Source organism: Metarhizium robertsii (assembly GCF_000187425.2).
Source record: "Metarhizium robertsii ARSEF 23 chromosome Unknown MAA_Scf_1, whole genome shotgun sequence".
Taxonomy (NCBI): domain Eukaryota; kingdom Fungi; phylum Ascomycota; class Sordariomycetes; order Hypocreales; family Clavicipitaceae; genus Metarhizium; species Metarhizium robertsii.
Window position 1 is genome coordinate 5,100,329 of NW_011942149.1, and position 13,334 is coordinate 5,113,662.

Genomic DNA, 13,334 nt, shown 5'->3' on the forward strand with positions numbered 1-13,334 from the left:
CCGGTTTCCTGTTCCCCGACCAACCGATTCTATTGGGGGATCAGCGGGTCAGCCACAGCCACAGCTCCATCACCAGATGATGGATCCTAGACCTCGTATCCGACAAGACTCATCAACACAGTTGTAGAGTTTTCCTATAATACTGTTCTGAAACATCGCTCTTAAAGTTTTGGCATTGAGAAATGTCAATAACCAGATTGTGCCCCCCTTTCCTCCCATCCTTCCAAGTTCCAACTCCTTGGTCTTCGGATCCATTTCCTTGCGTTGAGTCTTGATTCATTCAACTGGCTACGGCATCTCCAGAATGCATCTCCTCCTACTCACGTTAGTATCACTTGCGGCATCAACCGTCGCCGCCCCAGCATCTGGTTCCAATGCCTCTAGCCTCCAGCACTGGCTCTACAGCAGCCAAGTCGACGACAAAGCCCTTGAACTCCTAGACAGCCCGGATCTCATTGGCGTCCAAGCCCTCTACAGCTGGAAATCCCTCGAACCTTCTCAAGGTGAATACGACTTCTCCGCCATCAAAAACGACATCTCTCGTGTTCAAGCAAAGGGCAAAAAGCTCTGGGTCCAACTCCAAGACAGAACATTCTCTCCCACCAACGACCCCGTCCCCAAATACATGCACACGCCGCAATACAACAACGGTAGCGCACCGACCTGCGACGGCGAAGCATGTGACATCGACTTCAAAGTCGACGGATGGATGGCACAGCAGTGGAATCCCGAGGTGAGAAGGCGGTATCAAGCGCTTCTAAGTGCCTTGTCCGAGGAGCTCGACGGCAAAATCACCGGCCTCAACTTACCCGAGACGTCCATCGCGGTAAACCAGAGCCAAGACAACTTTACCAACGAGGCCTACTTTCGCGGCGAACTCGAAAACGCCGGATTCGCCGCCAAGGTCTTCAACAAGACATATATAGTGCAATACGTGAACTTTTGGCCAGACGGATGGAACGACGCCAACAACCGCTTCACTGAATCCTTCGACTTTTACGCAGAGCATGGAGTTGGTGTTGGCGGACCAGATCTTATCCCCTTCAAGAAGGCGCAGGTTAGCAACTCGTATCCGTTCATTGCCAAATATCACGATAAAGTGCCCGTCGCTGTCGTCGCTGTGCAGGAGCCAGATCTCGAGGAGCTCAATCCTCGGACTGGAATGAAATTCACCAAGGAGGAATTTGTGGACTATGCACATAATGTGTTGAAGATACGCATCATCTTTTGGGCGACGTCTTCACCTTGGTTGCAGAGCAATTAGACGGCACTTGGTATATATGGCTTTCTTGAAACTTTTGTCATGGTAACAGGATCTTTTGTTTTATTAATAATATTTTTTGCGGATGTAGTATTTCGTGTCATCAACTAGTTCAAACAATTCATCCTAAGCACATGTTAACATTCAGGATAGTAGCAACGGCTGTCTTGGTGGCACGCGCAACCATTTGACCATTCAAAGTGTAGAGTACCAATGGGAATTGCTCATAGAGTGCATATGGCTTCGACTTCTGAAAGCCAGCGCGATTGAGCTCTGTTCATGATGCGCAATACCTCTGCCCATGGACTTCTGCAGCGATATCTGTCTCAAAAATTCCGACATGACAGATAAAGTCGACTTAGTATCTGACAATAAGAGGATTTCTGTTTTGTTCTTGTTGTGAGTATCACAGATCTGCGTATCTTCACAGCAACAATGCCAGCTCAGGCTGAATCATGTAGTAGTCTACGGTGCAGCCGCGGCGACTGTGGAATGGAAAGCCAGTGGCCGTTCGCACAAAGTCGAATAGTTTCTTTCGGCTTGGTTCACTTTCCTTTTCACCCAGCGAGGTATCCCGTGGCGCAGGCGCAAAGGAGCCCTAGCAAATAGAACCATTCGATCGCGCCAGGCAAGCCGTGATGGCGGATTTTTGGCTGCTCATTCACAAGGTCCTTCAGCCCATGGCCTCTCGCCTAGCCATGGTGTGTCCCCCTTCGATGGTGCCCATTGTTGGGTTCCAGATCCACCAGCACTCTGTGAAGTGTTAATTTGACCAAGTAAATATTCTGCATGTGCTTGGTCGTGCAACGTTCTGTAAGTGGAATCATGTTGCCAGCATATTTGTCATATGCGGAGCTGAGTCGAACAATGCCATCTGGAAGCTGAGCGCCATTCATGGCATCCCAAATATTGGCCGCTTTGAACACAAGAATATCAGCAGCTTTAATCTGAGTATTTGTAAACTAATACACCGTTAGGACCTCAATGTATCATCGTACATCTTGCTTGTCTCAACTCACAGTCTCCATATCATCACAGAAGGCCGCGACGACATCCGAGGGGTCGTCGACATTTGAGTCGAAACCGATTTTGTCAGAAGCGGTATTCAGATTGTCTGTAGCGCTTTCAATGAATTTACAGACTTCCTACTCGAATGTAAGACGGCGTCATGTTGATTGCGGCTGTTCAGCGGCTACTCACCTTGATAGTCTGAGGGTCATCATGGCGAAGGGCTTGCCGTAACAAGACGCGCAGTATGTTCTCAAAATCCCGATTCACAGCGCTGACTTCAGCAAAAATAGAATCAAGATCAAGGGCATATCCGACAAGAGGACCATAGAAAACGAGGGTTGCTAAACCGAACACACTAAGCTGCATAATTGCTGATGAGGGCAAATTGTACACAGAGCAAGTTAGTCGTGGAGTTTGTGCGGCCGAAAATAAAACACAAGTTGAAGAAACCTTAATGTAAATATGGTATTATTGATGATGAGTAAAAGAGGGTTATTGTATTAAAGAGTGAACATGCTCGGTTTGCGTAGAATTGCGAAGGCAACCACTGGAACAGACCAGGCATGTGTGTTATTATACGCAGCCGTCATATTAAATAATGTGACGGTAAAAACCAGTTGTGAAACTGCCAAGATGAAGCCCCTTGAGAATGGTAATACCGTCATGTTTGTAGTCAAACTCACCATGAACCCATCTGGGCTTGCAAGGCTCCTAAGGAAGAGGCTCGCAGCCGAGGGCATCCTGATACGGCAAGATGCCATGCCGTAAAGCGCATGACCTGGCTGCTCTCAAACCAGGAAACAGATATCTGAAAGGCGCCATTGGCTTCAAGGAGCTGAGACTGCCACTAAAGCAATATAAAGTCTTTTCGCGGAGATCAGGACAGTTCACAAAGGCTTTGTGTCTCAGGTGATCTGGGGAGGACTAGTGCCTCATCGCGGGGTATTTTAACACGCAAAACAAAACTCGGCCACTCTTCACGTATGGCACATGTATGTAACTTGTATCCGCCGCCGTCACAGTTAGGGTTTCCCTAAAGTTAGGCGTTTCCGTGCTTCTGAGGAGGTCTCACGACTGCCGCAGGAGAGTGCCAGTCTCGACTGGACGCCAAATCTCACCATATCGGCTCAGTCGCTTGCGAAATGTTGCCGTCTCGGGGCCGTTGTCATAACTTGCTCTCCCATCTCCGTGGATTCCAGCATGCCTCAGTGTCCTCTGCCGAGTAGTCACGTAGTCGATGCTGTGGCCAGAATTTGCTTCTGTTGACGTCAAGTCTGGATTGTGCGGTTGTACATGCACCTCTGGCGGGCGATCCTGCAGTCAGCGTATCACACAGAATCCAGTTGGCTCGCCAGGAAGGCCTCAAAATGGGTTGCATTTTCATCTCTGTGTTGCATTGATGATGAGTCTTGGTCATGTCGGAGGCTGGCTGAGCAGATCAATCTGAAAAGTGGCCGAGGCACGGGGGTCAGTTGGTCGCCCCTTCCATGTCCGTCCATGTCTTGCTCCTCCGGCCTAATGCTCCTACTCCGTAATGCTTAAGTAGATGGAGCTAAGCGCTGGGATTCCACCGCACAAGCTTAGTGGTTCACCCCGTCTATTATTGGGGTCGAGGACCGCGCCTTCCCCCAATCACGGGGCTGGGGCTGCTCCCAGTCAAGATTGAATGTTGTCACCCACGGCAAACCACCAACCACAACCGCCCATTCACACACCCAGCCACACCTTGGGCCACCCCTTCACATCCTGGCCGAACAATCCTCATAGCACCAGACATCATCAAACCTGTCTTTGCCGACACGTTACACCGGTATATTGAAGGCATTGCATCCGATAATTCAACATTCTACCATTTACAACAATTTTACACGTGGATTCTCTCTATCCTTCACGCCACGTCCGGCCCGATGCTGTCCTCAAGTCTGCCCAAGCACCGTTAGTAGCCCACTCGAATCGTCCAAAAGTAACCTCCTCCCCTACTCTCAGAGACGATCCTGGCGTTCGGGTCGCACAAATCGAAGCCAGTACTTTTGACGCCGCTCAATCGATTCGGCGCGCTTTTCACTCATCTCGGACCGTGACGCCCGGTATTCGCGATCAATCCGCCACATTGTCCGAGTCACAGGACGCAGCTACCGGGCCTTCTGTGTCCTCCAAGTTGGAGTTTGCTGAGCGAGTAGTGCATCCTGAGCACGAACACGACAAATTTTCACAAGATCACGACGACGTTGCTGCAGCCACTACGGAGAACGAAACCGAACAGTCCCCTCCGCCGCAATATCCCGCCTCGGAGGCGTCCTCTTCCTCTCGCCCTCCACCCTTCTCCTCGCTCTTTGCGCCGCTCATCGACACCGCTGGTGAATCGTCTAGCAAGGTTGTTGGCGCCGCATCAACAGAAGCCTGTGCATCTGGGTCCGTAGCTGCTCCTGCCTATTCCAGCTGCCCACCGCTCGAATCGTCGCCCTTCCAGCCTGACGGGACATCCGCAAGAGCTTTCTACGACCCCGTCGAGGAAACCAAACGAGCTCTTCCCCAGGATACAAAAGCAGAGCCTGGTCGTAAGGACGAAGACGCAGAACCACCTCCGGCGTACTCAGAGGGCGACAGTCCTCTTCACGCATTCACATACGTCATGTCGGCCGCAGGAGGCGCTGCGAGTATCATTACTCAGGTCCAACAAGGGGGGCCACCCATCAATGCGATTGGAGGTGAGAAATGATGTAATGTGTGGTTTTTTAAGACAATGCTGACTCTTTTTGTTTAGATGTCGGGGCTGACGAGACAATCGCAATGGACCTTCGGTAAGTCATGGGTTCACCAGGGCCTAGGCTTTCACGCCGTGCTAACCGGTGGCTACAGTGGTACCAGATTTGTCCTCTCACGGGATGAACTTTTGACACTGCCAGAGTTTGTTCTGCTGTCCCTGTTTCCGAATGGCTTGTTTCCAGAGGGGCATATGACCGGTTTTTCTGAGAATGATGCCGTGCAAGTCGATGTGAGTGGCTTCGGTCTAGCAAAAATTGCCACTGGGGCTAACCCTATCTATAGTATGATCCGGTGTCATTGCAGTACATGTTGGACTTTTTTAGAAACGTGGCCCAGACGATACCCGCCGAATCTTCGCCTGGTGCATCGCAGGATGGAGATGCTATGTCTGTAGAACCCCTTGGGTCACGAGACGATTCATCTAAGAGAGCAGGCATTATCGTTTTGAGAGAAGACTTGGATTTTTACGTTATCCCTCCGCAAGCGAATATTAGCCAGCCAGATATGATTGAGGTTAAGCGTGCGGCTGCCAAAGCATTGCAGCGGCAAGACGGCATCTTTTCAGGATTAAAGCGTAGCGATGAACCTGGCACGACGGAAGCGCATCTTATCGAAATGCTGACAGCAGGGTAAGGAATGATGAAACTGTTTCATATGCTTTGTCCGTTGCTAACGAGTAGCCACTAGTGGGTTCAATCACGATGACACATGGGGCCATCGAGCTGGGGAGCCAAACAAGGCCGTCATTTGCAGTCTGGCATTGGCACGGCTGCGCAGCGATATTAGGGGAAACGACATGGGAACGAATGCCGTCGGCATGGCACAGAAACTGCTGCTGTTCTGGAGGAAACCTGCGAGAAGATGCTGGTGGGAGGGCGTCGAGTTGGACAATGTTGATGGCGTTCAAGGCAAGCTCAAAGTCTGGATTCGACGCGTTTGGACATTGGAGATGAGCGTGATTGGACTCCGCTAAGGTAATTGTGGTCGTGGCAATCGGTGTTGAAACCGAGTTGTGAAAAAGCGAGGCCAATATGAAGAAGGCCTATACAAAGCGTAGCACTTGTTTGTGCGGTTGATGTAGTTTGGTTTGTTTACGTTTGCAGGCGTCATCCGGAATGGTGCAACTTCTGAACCCAGGCAATTCGCATAATAAGGTTGCTTTGTCTCTCCCTCACTCTTTTCCTCTTTTTTGTTTCCTATTTTTCTTAGGGTTTGCACTTTTCCCATGCTCCCCTTTTTTTTGGTCATCAAGCAACATGTATGCAGGTTACCCCCTTTTCTTTTCTGTCATTTTTTTTTTTTTTGGTCATTGGACATTTAAGACTATTCAAGACGATGAAGGCAAACTAGACGGCCGTCACTAGGAAGGGGTTTATACTAAAGAGAATTGATGCAATCATGGTGTTGGCTTCTTTGAGTACATGAGTGCAGACAGCAGTGTATCGAGTAGCAGGAAGCACGGCTCTTAGCTGTGCTTGGTCTGGAGAAGACACCAATTCGCATGTTTTTGTTTTAGTGGTGTCAGCTCAGTTCAGTCTCTGTGAGAGTGTTGGTTATTTCAGCTGAAATGGGATGGGGCTCTCGAGCGGGCAATCCATGCATGTCCTTGGCATATTTTTTCCATGTGCTACATGCGGTACTAGCTCAACCAATTTAGACCAAGACATTGCAGCTTGCCGTAGGGAAATATTGGGAATATTGAATCCACTCAGACGCTTTAATCTTGTTGCTTCCCCCACTTTGCGAAAGTAGCAGACCCTGTGTGTGAAGTCTGGTCCAACCGAGACGCCACTTTGATGGTGCAGATAATCGGACCAGACTGTAGTTACTAGTCAACCTGTTGCTTCACAGACTGACGATATCCCGCATTTCCACCCTTTTTTTAAAATAAATTGATAAGCATTATAACTCCTCATTCTTCCTTTAGCGGTGCTGTATTTGTGCACGTCCAAGTCCATGTGCTTCATTTGCGATCATCGTCTGGACCACCGTTTACGGCCATGTCCCTCCGATCAGCACTCGTCGCTGTCTGGGCTGCCTCGGCGACAGCACAATTTATACCCAGCATACTAGGCAGCCGGGATGGTTCTGGCTGTCCAAACACCCTGGCCGTGTCGTATCCAGCCCCCGTGGCAGCCAAGGGTTGGACATATAGACTCGTTGCCAAGGGCTTCAAGAAGCCCCGGAGCATTGTTTTCGACGACAATGGCGGCCTGCTGGTTGTGGACGCCGGCGTTGGCCTGTATAGATTGACGGTTGACCAGGATAAAGGGGAGACGTGTGTGGTTATGAGCTCGCCCAAGACTCTTATCAACAGCACCGAGGTGAGCTTTGCATTCTCGTCGTCTGATTTCCCCGTCTTGCGGTGCGACAGGCAACCACCACCTCAGGAGCTTGATACTAACAATGAGGCCCGTCCGTCCGGTCCGTAGCTAAACCATGGCCTGGCGCTCTCCAATGACGGCAAGGTCCTCTACGCATCTTCCTCGTCGAGGGTATACGCCTGGACGTACGACAGCAAGGCCGCCACCGTCAGCGACACCAACTACACCGTCGTCGCCAACATGAGCGACACGGACAAGACCACCCGCACCCTGCTCATGTCCCAGAAGAGGCCGGGCATGCTTGTCGTGTCGCGCGGCACCGTCAACGACCAGGACAACAAGGCGCGCAACCCCAACTCCGGACACGCCCAAATCCGCGCTTTTGACGTCTCGTCCCAGCGCAAAGGCAGCGAGCCGCACGACTTTATGGACGGCGTCCTGCTCGGCTCGGGGCTTCGCAACTCGGTTGGCGTCGCCGAGGATCCCGCAACGGGGGGCATCTGGTCCGTCGAGAACTCGGTCGACGAGCTGGCGAGGAACGGCAGGGACATCCACGCCGGCAACCCCGGCGAGGAGCTCAACTACCACGGCGTGCTGGACGATCCCTCGACCGACAAGGACCGCGGCGGCAACTACGGGTTCCCAATGTGCTATGCGCTCTGGAACACGACTGGCTTTCCGGACCTGGGCGGTCTCAAGCCCGGCGACCAGTTCCCCGGCCCGGACGCTGAGACCTTCACCGACGCAACCTGCACCAAGGACTATGTTGCGCCGAGACTGGCCTTGCAGGCACACGCCGCGCCTCTCGACATCAAGTTCACCAAGGACGGCGCCAAAGCCTTTATATCTTTCCACGGAAGCTGTAAGTCGAGCCGTTCTCTCTCTCTCTCTCTCTCTTCCGCCCTGTAGCGCTCTTCCTCACCGTCATCTAACCGTGTGAAACAAAAACAGGGGCCACCAAGAACCCCGTCGGCTACCGCATCTCATCCGTAGCCTTCGACACCTCCAAAGGCGAACCCTCGGCCCAAAAGTCGTCAACCGATGCCGCCGTGGATGTCCTGTCCACCCCAGACCTGGCAAAGTGCCCCGATGCATGTTTCCGCCCCGTCGGCCTGGCATGGGATTCCCAGGGCCGTCTGTGGTTCAGCTCCGACAGCACGGGCGAGATATTTGTTCTGCACCAGAACGGAACGTCGAGCGGCGGAGGCGGCAGCACCGGCTCGCCTTCGCTCGTGGCAGACAAGGCGGCGGCCTGGGCGGTGGTTTTGGCGGCCATTGTGGCCGGGTTGTTTTTGGCATAGATGAGGCGTGGGCCTGATGGCTGTAAAAACGGTCATGATTTGTGAAAATTACATATCCTCTCCAGAAAAAGCAATGGGTATATGACGACTGGATGGAATCGGCACTTGGAGATGTTAGCCTTTGCTACTGGGGCGGTTTGTCGGCAAATTTTGCCTGGAACCAGGTAGACAGTGTATAGAAATATATGCAGCGTTAAACACTTGGACTTATTTTGGCCTGGCGCTTTCACTGCTCTCTGTGTCCACAATCAGTGTCAAGTAAACAGTACCGAGCGACGCACACAGAACAAACAGCTTTGGAACAGGGAATAAGGTGAGGTGGTGATCATGCGCAGCATATTACTGGGCTCTTCATCATTTCTACCTTGAAACGCCTTGCGAAATCTGCCTCAAAGTAAAAGTCCATCTGGCTGCCTTTCTTCTTCATCTCCGCCGTACAACCCGAGCCCATCCTGGGCCAATATTTTATCAGCTACTCCTCAATCGACTTGACACACTCCCACTCGCCCCGCAGGTTCTCCTTCCATAATGAGACCTTGTTGTCCGCGCCACTAACTGCCAGGACATTTCCGCTCAGAGACCAGCTGACTCGCCAGACGGGTGCATCAAAGTTCAGGACCTTGGAGTCCCATTGGCCGTTACTAGAGGGGTCTGACGTCCAAATACGCACTGTCTTGTCTTGGGAAGCCGAAGCAATGTACGACTTTTGCAAGACCGTAGGTGACCAGGCAACGTCCCGGACCCAATCGGTGTGGCCAGTCAGAGGCTCGCCCTCCTGCTTGTATGATTGCGAGGCGGGATCGAATGACCAAATCTTGAGGACATTGTCGGAGCCACCTGTGACGAATCGTCGGTTGCCAACGGAGCCGGGTCCAGGAGCACTGCTAACAATGCTACCGGGGCTAGTAGCAGGAGCCCACGAAACTGAGTTGACCCCCAGGCCGTGGGCAGGGAACGTGGCGTGATCGACGGCCGTGTCCTTGAACTCGAGAACGCTCACATTGCCGTCGGACGAAGCGGTGGCGAGGAGGCAGCCGGCTTCATGGGGAGACCAGGAGACCACGTTGACGGAAGCCTTATGTAGGGGGAAGTCGTAGATTCTTTGCCACTGGTTGTTTTGGCCTTGCTCCTTCCAGATGAATACCTTGCCGTCGTATCCCGCCGATGCGAGGATGTTACCGTATTTGGGATGCGCCCAAGACACGCACCAGACAGCACCTTCGTGGCTAAAATTCGACACAAATATGTTAGCCCATGTTTCTCGCGCAGCAGGCAGTCGCAGCTCGTCTGTTCAGGGCCAATCGTACCCTTTCAAAGTCTCGATCAACCGCTGCGACTCGCCGTCGATTTCGAAAATCTTGATGGTGCGGTCACTCGAGCACGTGGCAAGCTTGCGACCGTAATAGTCGAGGACGGCATCGTGCTATCAAAGAACGGTTAGTTTCTCGGTTGACGACCAGGACCAAGTTTGCGCACGCGGCACGTCGACAAGCAGTAAGTTATCGGAGCGCTGCTGAAACCTGGAGAATGATATAGGGATCAAATAAACCATACAATCATGTCATCGTGACCAGAGTTGGCAATGACTTGCGCCGCCTGTACCAGTTGATGTTAGTATAGCTAGTAAGGATCAAACTAGGGCAGCTCAGCATCGATGCTTGGAGCTTGTAGCATGCGGGGAGGTGGCGTGAAATACCATTCTGATATATTAGAGCGTCAAATTATCGACGCCGATGCACAATGGAGAGAAAGGAAAGGTGCGTAGGCAAGATAAAATAGGAAAGGCAAATGTCGTGATGCGGAAAGGACACGGTCTTGCATCAACAGTCTAGCTCGTGGTGGATGAACAGTAGCTGGTGCCTGTGGGCCTCTCCTATCTGGCTGGCTGTCTGCGGCACCAGGCCAACTGTCCGCAACCCACTTTGTTACTGTGCGCTTCACGTGATTAAGTACCCCGCTGAGGCCCATCTATTAGCGCCGTACGGAGTTCTCTGGAATATCTTGGAATTCATACTTGGCAGGCAAGCCGTAGCTCATAATATCGAGACACCAATTGTAAGAACAGGAAGCCAGCTTCCTACAGGCTGAAAAAAATGCGAATCAATAAAAAAATGAATCCAATTATTATCAAGGAATATACTGCTGTTTGAGAACCCGTTGGCATCCACATAACATTCTACACTCAAGTTGGGGTAGCTGACAACATTCAAACTCATAGCGAAGGAAATACAGAAATTAAATGAATGCTCAACAGCCCCGTGTCATTCAGTTCATTATAATGAGCAAGCATCAAGAACATTTGGTTACCCGATCTAGACATGACCGCCGGCAACAGACGATGCAGCGGAAAAAAAATCTGGGGCAATAAAAGCCGGGGGCCACTTGAACTGGTTCCTCCGTGTCAGCTTCGAACCTCGGAAGCTACCGAAAGAGGCAGCAACTACCCGCGATCACAGGCACAGGCAAGTCGCCGACGCCGACGCCGCAGGACGAATGTTCCCCATGTTTCCGTGGGTGGCGCCCCTCGGCCACCACTTGGGGTCTTCATTTCAAATCACCAGCAACACACGATTCATCCTTTCTGTATTGCAACAGTGTCCACTGGCTCTGCTTTGCCATACGACGGTCATGCTGCAGCAGTAACTGTACCGTTTCCCTCGTCGTCTTACAGTCGACATCGCCGTCGCCGCTCCATCGGCCCGCTCCACCATTGCACCGAGGCATCTCGTCACTGTCCAGCTGTCGCTCTGCTCGTGTACGTTGCCATCGCATTCTTCCTACCAGACACCTCGAGTGCTCTCAAGTCGCAAACGCATACTTTCCAGCATGGCGGACGCTTCATGTAGTGGCCCGTCGCCATTCAAGCGCCTCGTAGACCACCAGTCCCGAGATGTCAGCCATCACCAGGATCGCCTAGTCGACCGTTCCGCCGGCCAGCCTCACGGCGTATGTTTCGCTTCTCGTGCTTCCTTATGCTCATGGGCCGGGTACTAATATCTATGCCTCCAGTCCTTCCGATCTGTTCGTCACGAATCCCCAGGACAAGACAGCTTCGGCGCCTTCATGGACGCAACACCATCCACCATCCCCGGCATGTCTCATGACCCAGCGAATCGCCTAGCCGTCCACGCCGCTGCTCTTCAACAACCTGTCGCACCGTTGCACCATCCGGAGCTATCGCAACAAGCCAGAGCATCCCCTGTATCTGACGTGAGCAACTGGGCAGCCGACTTCAATCGCTTCTCCAGCCAACAGATGCGGTCTCCTCCAACCACCGCTCCCTCACTGGCTATGCAAATGAATCAACACCCAATGCAAATGAATTTCCAGTCCGCCTTTGGCCAAGCATTCGGAGGCCCCATGTATGGTTCCGGCGCAGCTGGTTTCATGGGACCCCAAGCCCCCGTCGAAGCTGATTTCGACAAAGAAATGTCCCAATGGATGTCCAACCACGGTGGTGGAAACATGTCCGAAGTCGACGCTGTAATGGAGCAAATGGCCCGCGAGCTTGAACTCAACGAAGCGACTCTTCCTGCCCAGGCGGAATCTACGGCTCCCCAAGAAATCCCACAAGTAGAATCGAGTTCACGCTACACAGATCTTGAAACACCTGAGATTGGCAACTTAACGCTCCAAGAGCGGGAGGTAGACCACCTCCCGGCGGCCGAAGTAGAACAAGTAATCCACGACGAGGCCGCAGCTAAAGGGAAATCTGCCGTCTCGGAAGCAGCAGAGCGCCTCCTCGAATCAGTGCAGCATGAAAACGGCGAAAAGTGGCAAAACTCGGTATTTTTATCTCTCATGCGGGACTTCCGAGATGGTCGGAAGGACATTGTCGACAATGAGATCCGCGCAACGCAGGATGAAGAGCAGCCGTCGGACCACCAGCAGCCAACGACATGACTGCATGTGGCTTCAGGCCAGTCTCAAACACACCGCAAAACAAGCATATATCACTCGGCCTTAGCTGTGGATGCCGCTCCAATCGAGATGCCCTTCATCCATCCCAATACATTGCAGGCCATGCGTCATGTCAAGCCACTCATGTGTTGTGCTCGGCATCTGGCCGAGACGGCATTTTATTGAAGGCTTATTTTTCTTCCTTTTGTTCTTGCCTGCCTTCTCGGACCCCCAGTCAGCCTGGCCCGGGGCACTGTTTGTCGATCTGCCTAAGAGTCCGAACAGGAAAAGGCCTCGATAATATGCATGCATGCTACTCCATACATGGGGCCCAATAACAACACACATAGACCAGAATCATGATAGTTTTGAAAAGTGCCAGCAGGGACAGATCAAGTCGTGCGTATCTAGGTAGCCGGAGCTCCCAAAGTCGAGGCTCTACAGCGTATACAGATAGTCAGACATATACTTCAGTATCACGAATAAAAGAAATCAAAGAGACTGTGTCATGTTAATGTAAGAATCGTATTCATTGTTCTTATCTTCGCCTCATTACTATGCATCCTATAAAAGTCGCCTCTCAATAATACCCTCCATCTCTTCTCGTCTCCTGCTATAATTAACCACAGTACTCTCGTATAGTCCAATTCCATCAAACATTTCATTCACTTGAATAAATCCGCCCACATCCGATCTAGATACAAGTAGAAAATAGTGCAAAGCATTTGACCCTCCGTTGGTAGCAAAAAGGAAGCAAGTCGCGAAAAGGTG

General features: G+C 51.9%; 6 protein-coding genes across 6 annotated transcripts; 4 read left to right on the forward strand and 2 right to left on the reverse strand.

The window, feature by feature from the left end:
- Window positions 1-304: 304 nt before the first annotated feature.
- Window positions 305-1,264, forward strand: MAA_02027 (uncharacterized protein; the record flags this gene model as incomplete). The annotated part of the gene is made up of 1 exon (XM_007820025.1): window positions 305-1,264. One exon carries the CDS (start codon window positions 305-307, stop codon window positions 1,262-1,264), a length of 960 nt encoding a protein of 319 aa, XP_007818216.1.
- A 689-nt stretch (window positions 1,265-1,953) lies between these two features.
- On the reverse strand, window positions 1,954-2,638 carry MAA_10713 (OB-fold nucleic acid binding domain-containing protein; the record flags this gene model as incomplete). The annotated part of the gene is made up of 3 exons (XM_011412431.1): window positions 1,954-2,223; window positions 2,281-2,406; window positions 2,462-2,638. The coding sequence occupies 3 exons, from the start codon at window positions 2,636-2,638 to the stop codon at window positions 1,954-1,956; spliced, it is 573 nt and encodes a 190-aa protein (XP_011410733.1).
- Window positions 2,639-4,179: 1,541 nt separating this feature from the next.
- MAA_02026 (BTB/POZ fold protein) lies at window positions 4,180-6,011 on the forward strand (the record flags this gene model as incomplete). The annotated part of the gene is made up of 6 exons (XM_007820024.1): window positions 4,180-4,192; window positions 4,237-4,980; window positions 5,037-5,073; window positions 5,132-5,267; window positions 5,321-5,667; window positions 5,726-6,011. 6 exons carry the CDS (start codon window positions 4,180-4,182, stop codon window positions 6,009-6,011), a joined length of 1,563 nt encoding a protein of 520 aa, XP_007818215.1.
- A 1,027-nt stretch (window positions 6,012-7,038) lies between these two features.
- MAA_02025 (Glucose/sorbosone dehydrogenase) lies at window positions 7,039-8,663 on the forward strand (the record flags this gene model as incomplete). Its single annotated transcript, XM_007820023.1, has 3 exons — window positions 7,039-7,362; window positions 7,471-8,224; window positions 8,314-8,663. The coding sequence occupies 3 exons, from the start codon at window positions 7,039-7,041 to the stop codon at window positions 8,661-8,663; spliced, it is 1,428 nt and encodes a 475-aa protein (XP_007818214.1).
- Window positions 8,664-9,135: 472 nt separating this feature from the next.
- On the reverse strand, window positions 9,136-10,700 carry MAA_02024 (nuclear pore complex, component sec13; the record flags this gene model as incomplete). The annotated part of the gene is made up of 4 exons (XM_007820022.2): window positions 9,136-9,889; window positions 9,971-10,086; window positions 10,218-10,259; window positions 10,647-10,700. The coding sequence occupies 4 exons, from the start codon at window positions 10,698-10,700 to the stop codon at window positions 9,136-9,138; spliced, it is 966 nt and encodes a 321-aa protein (XP_007818213.2).
- A 789-nt stretch (window positions 10,701-11,489) lies between these two features.
- On the forward strand, window positions 11,490-12,566 carry MAA_02023 (uncharacterized protein; the record flags this gene model as incomplete). Its single annotated transcript, XM_007820021.1, has 2 exons — window positions 11,490-11,609; window positions 11,673-12,566. 2 exons carry the CDS (start codon window positions 11,490-11,492, stop codon window positions 12,564-12,566), a joined length of 1,014 nt encoding a protein of 337 aa, XP_007818212.1.
- Between the last annotated feature and the right edge of the window lie 768 nt (window positions 12,567-13,334).